The sequence below is a fragment of the Perca flavescens genome, chromosome 5 (assembly GCF_004354835.1).
Source record: "Perca flavescens isolate YP-PL-M2 chromosome 5, PFLA_1.0, whole genome shotgun sequence".
Lineage (NCBI taxonomy): Eukaryota > Metazoa > Chordata > Actinopteri > Perciformes > Percidae > Perca > Perca flavescens.
The window spans coordinates 33,647,702-33,668,737 of NC_041335.1; the positions used below are offsets into that span (position 1 = coordinate 33,647,702).

The 21,036-nt window shown below is 40.5% G+C and overlaps 1 protein-coding gene across 1 annotated transcript in view; it reads right to left on the reverse strand.

Annotated features, from left to right (window-relative positions):
* prdm6 (PR domain containing 6) overlaps positions 1-20,491 on the reverse strand; it is a 95,900-nt gene extending 75,409 nt beyond the window's left edge. Inside the window, exons 1-4 of the mRNA XM_028579196.1 lie at positions 20,219-20,491; positions 19,786-20,128; positions 10,048-10,196; positions 9,516-9,674 (exon numbers count right to left, since the gene is read on the reverse strand). Coding sequence (XP_028434997.1) covers positions 9,516-9,674; positions 10,048-10,196; positions 19,786-20,128; positions 20,219-20,491 — 924 coding nt within the window. The remainder of the gene's footprint in view (positions 1-9,515; positions 9,675-10,047; positions 10,197-19,785; positions 20,129-20,218) is intronic.
* Between the last annotated feature and the right edge of the window lie 545 nt (positions 20,492-21,036).

The window sequence follows — 21,036 nt, forward strand, 5'->3', positions numbered from 1 at the left end:
GCTCGGAGCTGAGAGCTACAGACAGGAAGTCAGAAGGTATTGAGAGACTGACTAACATGTTGTTGGGTTTGGTCTTTTTATGGGATTTGCCGATGATAAGAAAAAACATAGAATAGCATCAGCCTTATCCTTTAAACCGCTCAGAATCATCAGGGGGAACACCTGTATTTAAAATCTCTTCAAATCCTCCTGGCCTGCTTTAAGTTCAATCCAAATGTCAAGTTTTATCTCCTTTTTTATTCCTCTTTAACTTCAAAATCTTTATAATTTCTCCTCTTTTGTCTCCCCCTGAGTGTCCTAACAGAGAGAAAGCCCTCTCTCCACATCCATCTGATGTTAACCACATAATGTGTTCATAGCCGACTTATAAAGGTGAAATGAAGGTTAAATAAAAGCAAAATAAAGACTGACTGCTCCTCATTCATCCCGTCTATGGCACGCTGGTATTTAGTCCACCAAATCTTTCATTTTTCTTAATCACAACCTGTCATTTTCAGCAGTAAGCCTCATAAACCTGCTGCCATCACCGCTGCCGTCGTGCCCAAGAGCAACAGTCTGGACCTCCACACATCCAGAGAGAACCTCGTCAACATGTGAAACTGTGTTTTCAGCGAGCAGAGCGCCGACTCATAAATCAGAGGGTAATAATCGTTCAGAGAAATGGAAAATATTTAGATAACCAACCCTGATTCACCTCAGAGTCAACAGTCTGAAGCTGCTGCTTTCTCACACAGCAGGGAGAGGCAGCAGAGCGTCACGCACCCAGACTGAGGTACCAACTCTGAATGAGGTACCAACTCCTACAGGACTGAGGTATCAACTCCTACAGGACTGAGGTACCAACTCCTACAGGACAGAGGTATCAACTCCTACGGGACTGACGTACCATCTCCTACAGGACAGAGGTATCAACTCTTACAGGACTGACGTACCATCTCCTACAAGACTTTACTGAGTTTACTGTCACAGAGGAGAGAAGAAACTAGAAAAATTCACATTTAAGAAGCTGAAATCAGAGAAGTTTGACTTCTTTTTCATAAAGAATTATCCTGAACCGAATAATCGATTAATAAAATAGTTGGCGATTACTTTAATAATTAACAACTAATGGATTAATCTTTGCAGCTCTAAAGCTGACAGAAGACGATCAACATACAGAGAAGGTTTCAAAGCTCAGACATGAAGAGAACATTAACAGTTCATAGCCTCAACAGAAAGCGACAGGAGAGGAAACAACCAGCGGCTCTAACACTGTGAAAACCCACTGACTTATGAAGAGACTACACACTTATACACAAACACACTCTGTTATTCCAACATGAAGGTCCTGAGGGAAATACCCAGTCTTTGTTCTTGAACCTCCCGTGGTTACCATGCCTACAGGGTAGTGTCACACAGAGTGGAGAAATGAACTGAGTTAACCCGACTCACCGAGTGGGTTTAACCAAACAGCGTCATCGGTGAGTGGTGGTTTATGGTGGCCGAAGTCCGAACTTCAAGTTACATGATCTCCTGGGAGCCAGAAAGAGTTTTTTTTATTGAAACCCCAGAACAGGGTCTCTGGTTCACCTTGGCTCAAGGTCTGGTCCAACTATAGTTCTGATCTGTGTGTTTTGATTGGACAAAACAGATGCACATAGTCAGATAATATGGGTTAGAATGGTTAACTCATAACCCTAATTGTACATGTCCATTGTCAGCTTCATTTCCATGCTTCCCATTCATTTCTTTGGGAGCAGCTGTGCAATGCATTCTGCTAGCGTCGCGGGGACTTTGGAGAAGCGGGGCGTCGAGTCACCTGCTCCTCATTTGCATAAAGTTGGCTGGATTCAACTTTATGCAATTAAGGAGCAGGTGACTCATTCATCTAGACGCCTCTCAAAAGTTGGCGAAAATCTTTTAAACTGACCGTTGTCGATCTCAAATGAAGACACATTCAGCAACTGCATGGCCTATTTCTCGCTTAAAATGTTTTCAAAAACTTGTTTCGGTGAAGTATTTCTGTAAAATAAGAGATCGTATTCCAAACGAGATGCCATAATGGACGGTTTTGAAATCCGGGAGCAGACAGAGCCATGTGACACGTGCGTCCAATCAGCTGCAGCCATCACGGTTCTTCGCTTGTCAGTGGTCAGTGAAGAAAAACTGACAACTGCTGCTGGTGAGCCCACTAGTGTGCAATGCTGGGAAGCAGGGCGATCCCTTCCGTGAAAACAACGCCTATATGGACAAGACATGTACCATAACCCTAACTGCATGTGTCAGAGGATAGCGATAGGGGTTTCATGTTGGCCACTGACATTTTTCTTTAACTTAGGCAACATCTACACCACTACTACTTTTGGTTTTGGTTTACTTTTGCTACGTTTACGCCTCAAGTCCGCACTACTCTGGTGTTTTCCGAGCCCCTAAAACTGAGACATTTGGAAACACTGCTTCCACCTTTTTGGTCTGAAAATGTCGGGTTTGCTTCGTAGTCTAGACTGGTCTTACTTTTTGCCTTTGTTTTTGCCTTTCAATATACATCCATGATTTTCAACCGCAGAATAACGTCAGACAATCTGTTTCCTGTTTAAACTGGCACGCACATGCCCAGTGTATGTGAAGGGTCATGTAATATGCGTTGTCAGTTAATATCTCAAATAACCTTTGAACCTATAACTGCTTGGACTCACTGACATCCCTATAATCTGCAACTTTGTGACAGAAAACGTTTTGTTGCAATCACTTTCATCACTACATTGTAGAAGTGACAGGACTTTTTTTCTTGAATACCTCCACATTAGCAGCTTTTTATCACTGTATCATGAGCCATGAGCTCTCAAGAGTCTTCAGATGAACTAAACTGGTGCAGCATATCAGTGCGGTCCTCACTGCTTTTATTCCAAAATTCCATCGATAAAAACTCAAACGCCTCACTGCAATCAAAGCAACAGGCAACCAGAACATAATTTGACATAAAAACCATTGATAATCAAACTGATGATGTCAGTAGGCCTTTTAATACAAACCAGAATACAGACAGTTACGCAAACATTAAATAATGACATCAGTCAAGAAAACATTACAGAGTCTTTACTGGACGCTGTGACCACAAACCACTGAAAACACAAAGTCAATGGGAATTCTGTGGGGAATACAGGAATACGGGAATAAGATGGACAGACAGACAAACGCAAACGGACCGACCGACAGCCGAGTTAAGATGGACAACAGTGATTCACTTACAAGAAACAGACAAAGAAAATACATTTTAAGATGTAAAAAGCCAAGATACCAACAGGGATTTGGGAATTTTTCGGAATCCCCAGGAGTCCCATCGCACTAACAAAATATTTAGCCTCAAACTGTGCAGCTGAAGTTTTCCTTTCTTTCTGATCTTTGGGGCTGTTTTCACTGACTCTGCGCTGACAGCTCGTCCCGTCTCAGATCTGTCCAAAAGAAAACTCCCGTAAAAAAAAAAAAAAAAAACCCTCAGAGGACGAGGTCAGAGCTGTGACTTCAGGATGTTTCTCCTGTTTGTACTGAACATTCTTTTCAATCAGGACGGCCTCGAGGTTTCGGACCGGGAGGTCATCAGTTCGAATACTCGGGAAACTGCCTTCCTTTCCCTCAGCAAGTATAGTCAGACACAAGTGGAAATATTCACTGTAATGTGACTCAACAACAACAGTTCTCAGGTTGTGGTACTTAACTGGAGGGCAGCATTTCCACTTTGGGAGATTTTCTTTCCAACACATTCTCACTCCCATCATGTAAAATACAGACGCTTGGTCGGGTGCCTTTGGCGTTGTTATTGACGCTAAAAGTCTCCTTTAGCTTCATATCAAAACAACACGTATTAGAGGGAAATATTACATTTCTCATTTTATTTATCTCATGGCTGGAGTTACTGGTTGCTATTAAAATTCAGTTTTCGTATTCAACACAAGATAAGATCATTATTAGACTGGATTACCATTTTGTCTGTTTGACATACCTGCTGGCCGCTCACAACATACAGCTACGTCCATCTCTACCACACCATTTTTCTTTCAAAACTAAATGAATAATCTTCTTCACTACCATGCACGGCCATTCTGAATGAAGCAGGTATATTGGAGAAGAGCTGTAGACTGGGTAAACCCAGCCCGATCTGCCGGCGATTTGATTTCGCTCTGCAGCTCAGGCTGGAAACCTGTACATTTATCTATCCTGCTTCCGTTACAAATTTGCGGGAACCAATCACAAACCGGCTTATCCACCTGCCGCGCTATTGGCGGGTTTAACACGATAACGATAGAGAAGCGACCAAGCAGCTTTTTGTTTACATTCACCAAGCCGGCCACCGAAGCGCAGCAACCCGTTGATGGCGCTGTCGCTGCTACGTCACCCAGATCGTTGGTCTGATTGGTTGAAGGACTATCCAGTTGCGTACAGAGTCATTTGAACTATACCCGTTGATCACGCCTCTTGTGCAGTAGAAAATACAGAGCAGACTCCCCAGACTAATATTCAATCTTAAAAGATTGAGCTTGGTCTGGTGATAACCAGACTAGAAGAGCTGTGCCCTATGATTTAATTTGAAAGAGACATTTTTCAAAACAAAACAAGATCTATTTGAGTTACTAAAAATGTGGGTGGTAAGTCAGAGTAATTCAGACATTGGAATCAAACTTTTCCAAGTCAAACACATTTCTGGTACTTTAAATGAGATTGATTGGTTACTTGGCAGATTCAGATTTCACACTGAAAATGTAAAAAGGTCGTAAACCATCACTGGGAGGGTAAGATACCTTCTACTTTTCTTCCTTCCTATTTTCTTCCCATTCTTTCTTGCATTGTTTAGTTCTTTTGTCCTTCTTTCTTTCCAGTTTTGCTTTCTCTTATTTTTTTGCCTCTGATGCTTTCCTTTACTCCCCCTGTTTCCTTCTTTAACTGATCTGAAAGGACAAACACGTTCTATACTTTCTTTTTGATAGTTGAGTACATTTAATTGCACATAAAAAAAAATTAATTTAGGACCAGGAGTATTTTTAATTGTGGGTTTTCACTAATTTTATATAAGTTTGTATGTTTTATTTTTTAGATGATTTGTTTGGGCTTTAATGGCCTTTAATTGATAGGATAGCTTGAAGACAGGAAAGGGGAGAGAGAGAGGGGACGACACGCAGCAAAGGGCTGCGGGTCGGACTCGAACCCCGGGTCACGGCCAAGGACTTAGCCAACATGGTGCTTCTCTTTTTGTGATGTTTGACTGCAAATTCTTATTATACTTAAAGCTAGTGCGTAGTTTCTGTCTCCCCCATGAGGAATATTAAGTAATGACAACAAAACTGCCGGCGCGTCCACATGATGCAAATTTTCCGGGATCGCGCAGTAGCTAGTAGCCAAGGAGGACACGGAGGATTAAAAAAACATGATGGCCTCTTCAGAAAAGGTCATTATCTTCACTCCAGTTTCCGGATGCCACAATCTTCTGAACACAGCCAAACTGAGAAATATAGAGAGAGTTGTGTGGAGCTGATAGTCTTAATTAGCTTTGTAGCAACTCATTTGGCAATGGCTTGAATGTAACGGACGTTCATTAATATCAAAAAGTTACGCACTAAAGCTTTAAGTAAAATATTTAATACAGGAGAGTAAATAAAGAAAGTAACTATGCAGGTTGCAACTAGCAAATATTTCCATTGTCATTAATATGTTTAAGTAAAGTAAATGTTTTAGTGTATTAAATGGCAGAAAACAGTGAAAAACAGTCGGACAGCCCCAGATGTCTGGTTGTGTCCAAAATACAAATATATTTAGTTTACAATGATATAAATCAGAGATAAGCATAACAATCTTCACTTTAGAGAAACTGGAACCAGAAAAAAGAATAAGAAATTTCTGTCCATTAATTTCCGGCCAATTGATTAACTGATTAATCAACTAATTGATTTAGCACTAAACTAAGGCATTCTATTGAAAATGTGCTCTAAAGGATGCTTTCTCCACTGTCCTACATCAGACCTCATGTATGGGGTTAAAAATCACAAAACATATTATATAGATATATAGAGATATTCAAATAATATAAGTGTCAACATCTCTTTGTGACGAGTCCAGAAACAGTGAGTGATGAAGCTCCAGGTCAGAGCGTTAAAGAATTATTCCTCCATAAACTCAAACACTGAGCTCGGCTTCGCAGGAGATCAATGTGTCGAGGCGTAATATACTGCAGCACCAGAAAATCCTCCTCTGTTCCACCCAGACGTAACGGCAAGTGTCTTAATTAAAACTGGCCCTTCCCAGACACCATAGACAACATGACACAAGCTCCCTGATTGGCTATAGGACAAATATCTCTTCCTGTTTTGGGGAGCGTCAATAAGCGAGTTTAACAACCAGTGAGTTTTAATGGGATTTGCGTGTAAAGCTTCTTCATCAATAGGCCTAATGACCGGTTTAAGCCGGGCAGCCGATAATCTGCCGATGGTTAGAGCCGGGTTATCGGATCAGCATTTCTCCGGGGCCCGGGGGCTTCAACGGCTTCAACGACCCAGCGCCACTCTGCTGGGTTCAAGTACAACAACTGGACAAGGATGTTTAAACACTGAGCCGTAGAACACCTTAATGTGGCCAATTCACTTTACCTTCTTCCTCCTCTTTATTCTGGTTTTTACTGCCTGTGAGGACTAATTGGTATTTTAAACCTCCACACATTTATCCAGTAGTGTTTTCAGTCTTATGAGATGTATTTTTACTCTCTGTACCTATATATATTTTATTGTATATCACATACCCTGGGGATGGAAAATCTCTGTTTACAACAAGAAATAGTAATTTTTCCTGACCTGAATGAAGGTTTGATTACCGTAATTGTATAGGAACATGACATTTCTTTAAATAATTTTAATTTTTATTATTATTAAATTTGTTATTATTATTAAAGGACAGAAAAGTAACTTTATCACTCAAGCAGCAAATAAAAATAGGTGAAACAAAAAGAATGGAAAAAAAACATTATATCATATTTTAGTCAAGAAATGAAGACTCTGGCTAATGCACATGCACATGCAAATGCCAATGGTTGGATAATAAAATAACCCATAATTTCACATTTTTGTATTTTAAAAAGAAGTTCAGAAGGTAAGAAAGGCTAAGATGTAGTGAGCAAAGAAGAATGATTAATTATTCCATAGCTCTGATCTAAATACATCAACAGTTTCCACTCTTCAAATGTAAATTTCTTCCTTCTAGTAAAGTACATCATAAAACTTCACAAACATACGTTGGCGTTTATAGAGTATTTAGCAAGAAATTCAAATTGCTTTGACAAAATCTGTCAAATCAGACATGTCAACAGATGAAATACTCAATACAAAACAAAAGCTTTATTATCAGCTCTATTTATTGGCTATAATTTCATTATCGGAATAATACCTAATAGTACATAATAATATAAATTTCCTATTATCGGACGATAATATATTGGTGAAATACATATTGTGCATCCCACGTTATTTTAGATTATAAAATCATAATTTTAACAGAAACGTTATATTTTGAAAATTAGGTTAAAATATTATAGAAAATGAAAAAAGTTTCACTCTAAAAAGTTGAAAAAGTTTTTGAGTGGAGGATCACTTTTAACATCATCTGTCAGTATCAGTTACTGTCAGTAAAGACACTGTAACAGCTGAATACTGACTGTAGAAGTCTCTGCACTGAGTCTGCATCAGATCAAATAATTAAGAACTGTAAAATCCTGTTGTCAGTGAACTCAACTCTTTCTCTGTTTGAAGAACAAATCCTGACGTGACGAGCTCCTTGCTCCTGCTGGACTTATGATATCTTTGCCTGCCCACACCCCTGTGACCTCTGACCCATTGTAGGACGCACCCAGCCCCCCCAAATAATCCCACCCCCACCCCTCCTGATGTGCTGCTGCGGTTAACAGCAGAAAGACTGATGTCCGATCAACCGACGTCTGACTGACCTTTACCAGCTCGGCCACAAGGGACTCATCTATCTCTCTGTCTCCCAGCATCCTTCACTCCCTCTCTCTTTCTCTCCCCCCTCTCACTCTAATGCTAATGCAGCTGTTTATAACTGCCACATTGACTTTCTCCTGCCACTGTATGTAAATACAATCTGCTCTGATCAATGGACTGAGAGGTGACATGACGCTACCACAAGCACACACACGCACGCACGCACGCACGCACGCACGCACGCACGCACGCACGCACGCACGCAGGCACACACTAAACTTAAACATCTACTACATGCACACAAGATCACAGAGTAAAATGTAAGACTTTTTAACAATGTTATATGGGCTTCAAGAGTATGACGGAAAACCAGCAGGGACGATACATCTTTTTGAGTACTTTCCAGCTATAACATGATAAAAGCAATGAAATGAATGTGATGTGGCATTAAACGCATTTAAAGGTTTACCAATTTTAGAATGATTAATTCCTTTTAGGTTCTTGCTAAAAATCTCCACTCCACTGATGATCTTCCTGCTGCTGTAGCTGACAGTGGGGACGATGTTTGACTGAAACTCCACAAAAAAAAAGGATTGAATCATTGACCTGCCTCCTGCAGCAACAATCCACTATCACAACAATCCCACTTTCAGTTTAGAGGCGTAAAACGTCTTTCTGACGGCCTGCAGCCATCTACACATACATAAATCTGCCTGCAGAGACAATATATAATAGTAGAATTTTGAATAATTTCGAAGACCTGCAGTAATGTGCCACTAAATTGTCAAGTCAGGTTTAAAGGTCTCAAAAAAAATAAATAACAATAAGAATGTTTATCTCCACTCTTGGTCAAGTGATACTCAACACATTTCAGTCACGTCCATGTTGTCCAAATGGATCTTTAAAAAGAGAAATATAGTTTAAATTTATTATAAAATTATTGATGGGCAGACCAACTCTTTTCACAGAACTGGTTCCTTTGAGTTCATACATGAAAATGTATCGAACCTTTTGAGTTTTAATACCATTTGCTGTCCACCCCCACAAAACTTCTCTTCAATGCATTCACCAGTCATCCTGAGTTTGCATTAATAAAGATTTTATATATAAATACACCACTGAGGCCTAATGCTCATGAACACAGAATAGTCAGAGGGACGACCATCCGAGGAGCTTGTAAATGCACCATTAACCTTCCATGCTGCCGTCTGTCGGGGATTCATGAGCACTGGTACGTTTGAACGGTTTGACAGGCCGACTCGGTACATACCAGACAAAGAGTCATTCCAAAAATATTTATTCGTTTATTTTCGCCCATCAATAGGAAGTATAAAGAGTGGGATTTTTGACGCATTTTTTTTCTGTCACATTCATTCTCCACCACCTGTTATCGTCCTCACAGGGATTCGCCTCCTGTGCATGAAGGCATTAACACTGGACGGCTCACTTCCCCCTCACCGTAATCTTGAACAATACCGTGAGACAGTTTGGACATGAGCAATCGACATGTACACTACAGTACCCATAAGTCCACACACTTCCCCTCACAGCCTTTCTTACCTCCCACAGGTGTCTGCTGTTTCTGACCGCTCCAGAATGCAGTTTGTCCAGCAGCATAGGGACTCCCTGAAACGGGCCGATCCAGGTTCCCTGAGGGATCCTCTGTGACGCGCAGATCCCGTAACCCAGACCAGGAACTGTACTGGTGCACAGACACACCTGCACGCACACACACACACACACACACACACACACACACACACACAGATAGGTCAATAAAACAACTCTGCTCAGAGCAGATATTTCTATTAATACAATTTATTTCTATGCATTGGGCAGCTGTTCAGGATCAGAGACGACTCCCACAGGACAGCTGGGGCAAAAGTCAGTGGTGAATTGGAACATTTACTCAAGTAATGTACTTACTGTAAGTACAAAGTTGAGGTACGTACATACTTTACTTGAGTATTTCCATTCCATCTTAAAACATTATATAACACAAAACTCAAGCATCCGACTGACAGACAGAGAGACAGACACACAGACAGACAAACACACACATACAGTCAGACAGACATACGGGAAGTCTCACCTCTCTGGGCAGATCTCTGAGCCAATCAGGGACGTCCGGCAGGGTGACAGGAGCCGTCGTGCTGCTGGTGCCGACGAGTCGACGCAGAGAGTGAAGAGGGCCGTGCATCGGACACTCGCCGTTCCTGTTATCTGCACACATGTCACAACCTGGGGATACAGCAGGAGATTCTACTGTTACCTTTTACAACCAGCAGACAAACAACATACACTTGATTAAACCATATATATACGATTGAAATACATAACCTTTATTTTAAACACGTACATTTCTTTAATCTAAATGCTGTGTTTAGGACCTGAATCAAGTCTATGATTTTAATACTTTGCGTGTTTTAACAGTGAGTGTGATTTCTGTGAATATTGTGATTTGCTTTTGTTAATTTCTTCGTACTCGCAGACCCTCAGAGGTGAACTTTTTTGTCAATTTGTTACTAATGACTTCATATCATAAGGAAAATTAAAAAATAAATCTAAATTTGAATTACATTTATACAACCCTTGTTTTGACAGTGGGTCATATCTATCTGCTTTTGTATTGAAAGACCAATAAAATGAATATTGACTGTGGGTTTATTTCAATTATTTTAATTTTGGGGTAAACCATACTGTCAAAATATAACATACATACTGTAATGTTTACCTGACATTACTAAAAACTAAATGATACCAGTATCAAAGGATGGTCAATAAGTAAGTAAGTAATTTTAATGTGGATTGTACTTTGGATAAAAGCTGCAATTTGTATAGCTGTAGAAGTATAAACAGTATATATATGTATATGTATATATATATATATATATATATAAAATAATTAAAAAAAATGTTAAGATTATTTTTTGGGGGTAATTTTAGGCCTTTATTCATATAGGACAGCTGAAGACATGAAAGGGGAGAGAGAGGGGTAATGACATGCAGCAAAGGGCCGCAGGTTGGAGCCGAACCTGGGCCCTCTGCGTCAAGGAGTAAACCTCTATATATGGGCACCCACTGAGCTATCCGGGGCCCAGAAGTATATATTTTCATTACGCAAATTAACTGTAATTATTTTTAAAATGACAATCTGTTTTTACTTTCTACAGATGACATTAATAACATAACTAATAATGTTTTGAGAAGAAATACATTTACACATTTTGCTATAATGGCTGTTTCTGACACTAATTGATTTGGTTGTCTGTGTACAGCATTGTTATGTATTTGAATCTTTTAAAGACTCGTTTGTCCTTTGGTTGTATAAAATAACCATCTCACAAAGTGAAAAACCGAAAGGGAAGAAAAAAGGAAGAGGAAGAAAAATAATTGCGGTGTTTGAAACTCTCCTAAAAAAGAAAAGTAGAAACTGCTAAAAACTGCTCTCTGCAGTGTTTTTCCAGGTTAAATGTGGCAAGAGCATTGCTGGGAATTAGCGAGTGTCAACATTTACTCAGAGATGCAGTCTGACAGTAATGGATGTTAATTGACTGTAGCAACATAATGAGAGATTATTATCTGGACACAAAACTCCCACAGAGCCACACAGAGCAGAGCGGGCTGAGAGGAACAGGATGTTAATATTGCTTTTTTTTTCTGTTTTTCCCAAAATTAAATATCCGCAGTTTGACGGCTACTTTTACACCATGATTGATAGAAGTAAATTAAACCATATTACGGTCGTTTATAAACCACAGAATGAGACACAGGTTCACGGTCGAGTAAATGGGAAAAATTTCACAGGCTGAATTCTCCTCGATCCTCCACCTTATCTGGAAACCTATCAAACCAGTTCAAGTAGTCTTCACCAATGGGAACACTGTGTTTAATGGGATACTGTCTGTCACCCTGTGTACCTGACAACTGTGTTCATTTGTCTAGATATTGAAAGAAAGTCCGGGGCGCCCTGGTAGCTCACCTGGTAGAGCGTGCGCCCCATGTACCAAGGCTCAGTCCTTAACGCAGCGGCCCAGGGTTTGAGTCCAACCTTCGGCCCTTTGCTGCATGTCTTCCCCCTCTCTCTCCCGCCTTCCTGTCTACACCTGGCCTATCAATCAAAGGCCAAAATGCCCCACAAAATAATCTTGGCTCGACTGAAACTAAGAGAATTAAAGTTGGAAACCCGTGTTAATGAGTGAGCTTTAGTTTAGTTAGTTTGCTGGTATTTTTCCACTTTGGAGAGAGCCAGGCTAGCTGTTTGTGTCTGCTTTCAGTCTTTATGCTAAGCTAGGCTAACCCCGTCCTGGCTCCAGTGTTGTACTTATACTTAAAGGTCTAAGCGATGTCACGCGTTTTTTAGGCTACAACATTTTTTGTCACATACAGCAAACATCTCCTCGCTATCCGCTAGCTGCCGGTCCCCTGAACACACTGTAAAAAAACGCCCAAAAAAACAAACTGCACCAACCTGCACCACCAAACATAACAAACAGCGTTCCAGCCAATAACCGACAAGAAGGATTTTCGGGTGGGGGTTGGGGGGTTAGAGGAGGAGGGAGGGGCGAGCTAGCCTCAGTTTTGTTTGACAATACTTCAAACGTCAACAAGAAGTGCCGTCACCCAACATCGCTTAGAGCACCTTTAATCATTGACATGAGAGAGATGATCGTCCATCCACAGCGACGCGATTGGATTATTTTCACAGCTTCATTACAAAGTTGTGTAGGGAGACGACAGAGGAGACGACTGCGGGGACAACAGAGGAGATGATGAAGAGGAGACTCAGACTCAAACTGTTGATGACATGAAAACTCACCAGACGAGCCGAGCCGCTGATCTGCTGCTGAGTTTCACTCTGAGCTCTGCGAGCTTTGATTCCTGTATTTTCTTTAGCAGAACAACACTGGGGCTCTGATACACTAAATACTGCGGCTGCTACTACAAACTGACACAAATAAACACGCACAGACGTACTGCAGGTGAGTACAGTGGAAAGTAATTTTGTTTGATCAAACAGTTTCTGACTTAAACCATATTTTAGACTATTTGTTAAAGAAAACTGAAACCAACCCTAATCCTAACCCTAACCCTAACTCTGAAACACACTGAAGTAAAAACAAGTAAATATCAACATGTATGTTAATTAAAGAAGACTAAACTACTTGCCTGTATGAAACTACGTAGTTTCCCAAACTAGTGCTCTAGACTAACTGCTGATTTACTCTTTTGGTGGCTTTTAAAATGTTCGTGTTTTAACTGTTACTAGAAATGTTGCCCTTTTCTTGGGCAATTGTATATTATATCGAGGGGATCTTTAAAGGTCCCATGGTATGAAAATTTCACTTGAGGTTTTTTAACATAAATTTGAGTTCCCCCAGTCTGCCTATGGTCCCCCAGTGGCTAGAAATGGTGATAGGTGTGTAATTCTGCACCAAGGCTGAATTTCGGGAAAGAGACTTCAGATACAGTATTAGGGGACCACTAAGGTCTATATAAAAGAGACCTCAGATACAGTATTAGGGGACCACTAAGGACTATATAAAAGAGACTTCAGATACAGTATTAGGGGACCACTAAGGTCTATATAAAAGAGACTTCAGATACAGTATTAGGGGACCACTAAGGTCTATATAAAAGAGACTTCAGATACAGTATTAGGGGACCACTAAGGTCTATATAAAAGAGACTTCAGATACAGTATTAGGGGACCACTAAGGCCTATATAAAAGAGACTTCAGATACAGTATTAGGGGACCACTAAGGCCTATATAAAAGAGACTTCAGATACAGTATTAGGGGACCACTAAGGTCTATATAAAGAGACTTCAGATACAGTATTAGGGGACCACTAAGGTCTATATAAAAGAGACTTCAGATACAGTATTAGGGGTCCACTAAGGTCTATATAAAAGAGACTTCAGATACAGTATTAGGGGACCACTAAGGTCTATATAAAAGAGACTTCAGATACAGTATTAGGGGACCACTAAGGTCTATATAAAAGAGACTTCAGATACAGTATTAGGGGACCACTAAGGTCTATATAAAAGAGACTTCAGATACAGTATTAGGGGACCACTAAGACCTATATAAAAGAGACTTCAGATACAGTATTAGGGGACCACTAAGGTCTATATAAAAGAGACTTCAGATACAGTATTAGGGGACCACTAAGACCTATATAAAAGAGACTTCAGATACAGTATTAGGGGACCACTAAGGTCTATATAAAAGAGACTTCAGATACAGTATTAGGGGACCACTAAGGTCTATATAAAAGAGACTTCAGATACAGTATTAGGGGACCACTAAGGTCTATATAAAAGCATCCAAAAAGCAGCATGTCATAGGACCTTTAAAAGTCTGCAAAATCTGACAGGTTTCATGTGATGTGAAAAATCTTAAAAACACATGTATTTAACATGTAATGTCATTGATGTAATAGTAAACTACTAAGACTAAACACAAACACTACTAATGCAGTCAAAGTTAAAGCTGTAAATGTGTCATCTTCTCTCCAGTAAACCTTTCTTCTCTTCATCCTCTTCCTCTCTCTCAGACTGATGAACTGGCTGTGAACTTGTTATGGCGTTCTCTACCCGCTGCCCATCAATCAAACTCAGTATTCCGTTACATCCATCGCCAGTGTTTAGACAGCTCCGCTCTGCCTCTGATCTCGGAGCACCGGACCCCGTTTCCACTGACACCATCTGCAGGCACTTCTTATTATTTTGTTTCCACAAAATGACAATTTCTTTGTTAAATCTATCTTTTAAAAAATCTTGATTTCAAAACTTTTTATTCGGTTAAAACACATCTATTTTTTTTGGGACATTTCTGCCTTTATTGGATAGGAAGTTGAGATATGAAAGGGGAGAGAGAGGGGGGAGACATGCAGGAAAACCTTCACAGGTCGGATTTGAACCCTGGACCTTCTGCATCGAGGAATAAACCTCTGCATATGTGCGTCCACTCTACCAACTGAGCTCACCGCAACACAAAACATCTACTTTAAAAGTTCATGTATTTAAATGCCTCATTAACATATAAGTAACCTAAATTTGCATTTATCTGACTCTAATCGAGAGCAATTAATTCTAAGGGTAAAAAAAGATTCACATCATAAGCAACAAAACGGTTGAGAATCCGTAAAAAAAACCTCCTGGACTCACCCTCAGTAAAACATCACATTTCCTAAAGACTAACAATGCTAATAGCTGCGTTTGTTTCCAACACAGCTGTGAGTCAAGATGAAGACGGACCACACAGCGAGGCTTCACTTCTACTCTGTAGACCTTCACGGAGAATCTGAGCCTGGTTTAGCTCCTAGTTTGGGTTTTATGGCTCTTTTACAGTCTGGTTCATCAAACAAACTCTTATAAGCTCTCTCTCATTGGTTATTGTGAAGGTATTCATGATTGGGTTAAAAAAAAACAAAAAAACAGTGTAAATATGGGATAACTGACCATTTAAGGATCAATCTGTAATCTAAACTGACTCCCAAATTGAATGACAGCTCTTTTAATTCACAGATTAAAATCTGATTGTCATTGTGTTCAGGGCCATAACCAAATTCATCCAACCAAACTCTGTGCAATTTCAAGGAGCACTTTCACGGACACACACACACACACACACACACACACACACACACACACACACACACACACACACACACACACACACACAAGTACTACTCAGTCTGTAACAGTGCTTCTGTGTCTCTGGCGAAGTTTTGTCAAGTCTGAAAAAGAAATGAACCCTGATGATGTCATAGTGATGTCATCAGGGTTATCTCATCTTGGAGTTGGAGACTACAACTTTCTAAAAGAAAGCCTGTGTTACAACCTGGAGGTGTGGTGTGTGTGAAAGAGATGGACATTCACCACGGAGAGAGGGCCCTAATGAAAAGGTGCTATCCATTGGCATTATGGGAAATGTAGGAGCTAGTGTTTTTGAAGTTTGACCTATAAAAGACATATTTGGAGTTTTATCATTCTTTTTTAAATAAAAACTTTATGGAAGTGGAACTTTAAATCAGTGGCGAGCCCCTTTACTGTAAAAAAGAAAAGTCACAACATTTTACATTTGATTTATTCCTTAAACTGTTTAATTATATGGTCCAGGTTGTTGTTCTTAAACCTTCTCAACCCTAAAATAAGCCAAGTCAATTAAAAAAATCACACATATGCTTCAAAAGTCTTTACATTTCATGTGCTTCTGCAGACAATAAAAAATTATTTGAAGCTATCTTTTTGTTGTTGCATACATAGTCTAAAATGTACGTGGATCATATGTAATGTGTGTAAATTGAAGAATGTAAATTGCTCCTAAAGTTGTTAATCTGCCCAGATTTTCTCCATCATATGAAAAGCAAAAAATGTACTAGAAATAATGTAGGCTACGTGTTAGCAATGCATTTAAACAGTCAGCAGTTTGTTTCATATGAAAGACGAAAGAAATACAAGAATATTACAGGAAGCAGAATAATAATTTATAATGAATGCAAAAGATTATGATAAAAAAAAGTATCACAAAAAAGTCTGATGACACACATATGACTCTTTGAGCATTTGTTCTTCTTATTATTGTTGCTATCATTATTGGTGTAATTAATAATCGAGGTCAGGTGTGTGTGTGACTGCTTTATCTACGACCCCCCCCCCCCACACACACACACACACACACACACACACACACACACACACACACCCCAGAGACCTCAATACAGCCGTGTTGGGATGATAAATAGCGGCCGGTGGCCGGTGGATCGATCCCCCTCCTCTCTCTCTCTCTCTTTCTTTCTTTCTCTCTCTCTCTCTCTCTCTCTCTCTCTCTCTCTCTCTTCTTCCTAAACACAAAACTATATACGGCAATTAATTCCTGCTTGTCCCTCCATCCCTCATCGGCCCTGCCGGCGCGTATCGACGCAGATTACTGCTGATGGTCCGTTTTATCACCGCGGAATATACAGCGAGAAGCGCTCATAGACACACGCACACACGCACACACGCACACACACACACACACACACACACACACACACACACACACACACACACACACAACGCCTGAAACCAAAAACTGTGACAGTCACTTAATAAACTAAATAAATAAAGTTACGATGCAGATGTCACCGCGTGAACCTATACGGGTTGACATTATGGCATTATGAAAAGGAGTATTTTAATCTTTAGCAGGACAAAAGCATGACAAAATACAAATACTATAAAGATACGATTGGCCTGTTCTTGTCGCCCTAGATTAAATAAACCTGAAGTATAAAATAATATCTTTATAAATATGCCATAGCCTAAAGATATTAAAATAAATACCATAACGTTGTACGATATGTTAGGCACAGCAGACACAGAACTAAAAACGTATTAGCCTAATATTTCTTCAAGTTCAGACATAGCCTATTATAAGAATATTAAAAGAAATCGTGATTATGGTAGAAAATAAATAAACAATGAATTCGCTAAATACGTAAAGAAATCTTACGGATTTATTACAATCTATTAGGCTAGATTATGGTAAAACGGGAATTTAAAAAACATTAGAGCCCATGAGATGAGCCACTGAGCACTCACACCTAATTAGCAATAATCATCAATAGGCTATTACAGGAAGTTTATGTTGATATTATATCTTCTTTAAAAACAACAACAAGACATAGGCCTATCATAGCCTATTGATAGGAACCGAATATTGCGAAAGAAATAACCTGTATTATAAGTGATGTGTTAAGAAAAATACATGAACTCGAGCACAGAAAAATGAAAAATAAAACCTGCTCAAACGCCAAATTTCCAACTTGTGTCCAAACTAAGAGACACGAGATCTCACTTTGATCTCCACGTGCGCAGCGGGAAGCGGAGCGGCGGACTGTTCGGCTCAGACCTGGGGGAGTGTTTGGTGTCGCGATAATAAAACAAACGGGCCGCCGATCTGCTGCTCGGAGTGTGTGGAGACTTCGTTTCTATGTGTGTAACGGGACACGCTGACTTTTGGATGAAACGCACCTCTGTGCCACAGATTTTTAACAAGACAGCGGTGTGTGTGTGTGTGTGTGTGTGTGTGTGTGTGTGCGTGCGTGCGTGCGTGTGTGCGTGTGTGTGTGTCCTACTCTATGTGTGGAGAGATATTGACAGAAGGCCATCATGCGTAAAAGACACAAAACACACACACACACACACACACACACACACACACACACACACCCCTCACTTACTCACTCACACAAACACACACGCACACGGACTCACAGCAGATATCGAAGTAATGATCAAATGATCTCGCCGAATAAAAACGTGCTTTTATTCGTTGACTGCGGAGTTAAAAATGTAAATTATCAGGATTAAAAAATAGTCCGAATAATAATTTAGTAGATTTTAAAAGATGAAAATACTGTTCAAACGCTTATGAGGAGCCGTTTGAATTTTTTTAAACTGCCCTGAAATAAAACTAATATGCAATTAATCGATCGCTTTGATCAGAGTTTAAGTGAGATTAATCATTAGCGCGCACACAGGCCTAAAAGAAAACCAACATGAGCGCGTGAGGGCAGACAGGTGTAAATGCTTATTTCCATAAAATCTGAATGGAGCGTAGTTAATATTAACTGTGAGCGGACGGCCTACTGCTGCTGTCTGAGTGTTTGAACCCGGGCCAGGCTTCTGACCTTTGACCTCTGCTCCTCCTCCCCCCCTCCCACAGCTCCTACTGTCCAACACTGCAGCTGTCAGACCAACTGTAACATCTCACAACTGCACACATAAAACTACATTTTAATGACTAAATACATCTCCTATATAATAGTTTGAATTTCTAAGTATTTTTTTTTATTTTTTAAACTGGTGGAAAAATCCTGAAAATTAGATTTTAAGTGGGAACAATCTATTTAAATTATAATTCATTTAATTCTCACCTTCTTTTTTACATTGCTCATTTTCAGTGAATGTTTAGCTGCAATTAAGGCCTAATTCTGTGAGGCTTTAATTAGATAGAAATGTTATACGAAGTACCGTTAATGCTTGATGAAAATCCCCAAAAAATATTTTGGATTGCAGTGACTCAAGGGAATGTAAAAATATATAAAGTAGAGTTAGGCCTGAATTAACAGCTGATTAGCCAATAGCACCACATCCCTGTTTGAATATTAAGCTAAAATAGCATAGAAATAATACAGAATTTCCTTATGATATTTACAAAATATTTTTTTAAGACTACAAGAGATTAATTACAGTGCAATTAAGCATAACAAAATAATTATTATTATTGCACGCACAATTCTTGCAGAAATATTATGGAGATATATGCAGCAACAATGATTAACTTCATATAAACGTTCTACTGAGTATCAGAAAAACACTTGAAGTCCCTGTAGGACACCCCAACAACACTATAGATTACTACTAATTATTATTATTAGAATATTGTAGAAATATATTCCTAAACTTTAGAATACATTCATATCATTTTGCACACTTAAATAAAATTAAAAGACCACAGGGTCACTGCTGACCACTGAGAACAATTTCAATGTCTGGAAATATCATATCTTATATATTATATATCAGAGGAAATTTTGTAGATGAAACATCGTAACATGAGGTCCAAAGTCAGCTCTAAGCACCAGAGACACAATCAAAGACTTTTTAGGAATATTATAGAGTCAACACAACTCGAATAAACTCCAGTGACAGTGACCGGCCTGAGGTGTGAGAGAGAGAGAGAGAGTGTGTGTGTGTGTGTGTGTGTGTGTGTGTGTGTGTGTGTGTGTGTGTGTGTGTGTGTGTGTGAGTGTGAGTGTGTGTGTACGTACGGTTGTTGACCTCTCCTGTGTGGTTGCTCAGTGGGATGATCTCCATCCTCTGCTGTCCGTACAGGTAGTAGTCCAGCTCCTCCGACGTCAGCTTGAACCGGGCCGACGCTCCTTTGCCGCCCTCCTCTCCTCCTCCTCCTCCTCCGCTGCTCTTCACGCTGGATGACACCACGCCGACCCCCCCACAGCTCTGCTCTTTGGCCTGATGGAGAAGCCCCGCTGCTGGGTTGTGAACATGCTGGTTCTCCGGGGGCACGACCACCATCAGATCTCCTCCTCCTCCTCCTCCTCCTCCTCCTCCTCCACCTGGTCCTCCTGGCCCGGCACACACCGGGGCCAACGCCTGCCCAAAGAGGGCGATCTGCTGGGGGACGGGCAGCTGGGAGATCCCTGCCGAGGTGGAGATGGAGATGGAGGAGGATGGATTTAGAGCTGCTGCTGCTGCTGCGGAAGAAGAAGAAGAAGAAGAAGCGGAGGAGGATGTAGATGAAGACGAGGAGGTGCAGTGCGTGGAGGCCAGGAGGTGGCTGTGCAGGCGGGATGGGCGCAGGCTCTCCATGGGGATGGAGAGGCGGTCAGGCAGCGGCGGCGGCGGGGCCAGAGGAGCCTTCAGCTGCGACTGAGGGAAGAGCTGCTGCCAGTGCTGCAGGTAGGACGGGTCCACCTTCAAGAAGGCCGAGCCGCTTCCGTCGCCCGGCTTCAGCATGGCTGCCCACCGGCTGCTGAGGGGAGAGATCAGAGAGGAGGAGGAGGAGGAGGCATCAATCATCAGCATCATTCAAGAGGTCCGGGCAGGATGTAGACACGCAGCGAAGGTTAAACCCAAACACAAGACGCACAACTGGGTCAAGTTCGTTACACGAACACACGTGGGATGCAGAAAAATTACAATCTGGATGATTTACTACTTTAGCTTCACATGTGAGAGATTTATCACGTATAAGAGACAAACACACTTAAACATGTCACATTAAGTACTGTGGTTCCACATTAAAATCACTTTTCAGCCATTTAACTGAGATTTAGGATTCAAAACATAAACATACATCAAAGTGTGCGGCATTCAATTTACTGTAAAGGTGTGAAACTTAGAATTCAGCCTCATCATTCACATTGAGCTCTGATTTGTTCCCAGTGTTTAGCTGGGCCAGACTTCACCTGATCTCCACCTGATTTACAGGTTTTTACTCGGGGTTTACATTTGAGGTGTTAACGCAGAAAAAGGCAGCCCTTCAAGCCTTTTTGTTGTTC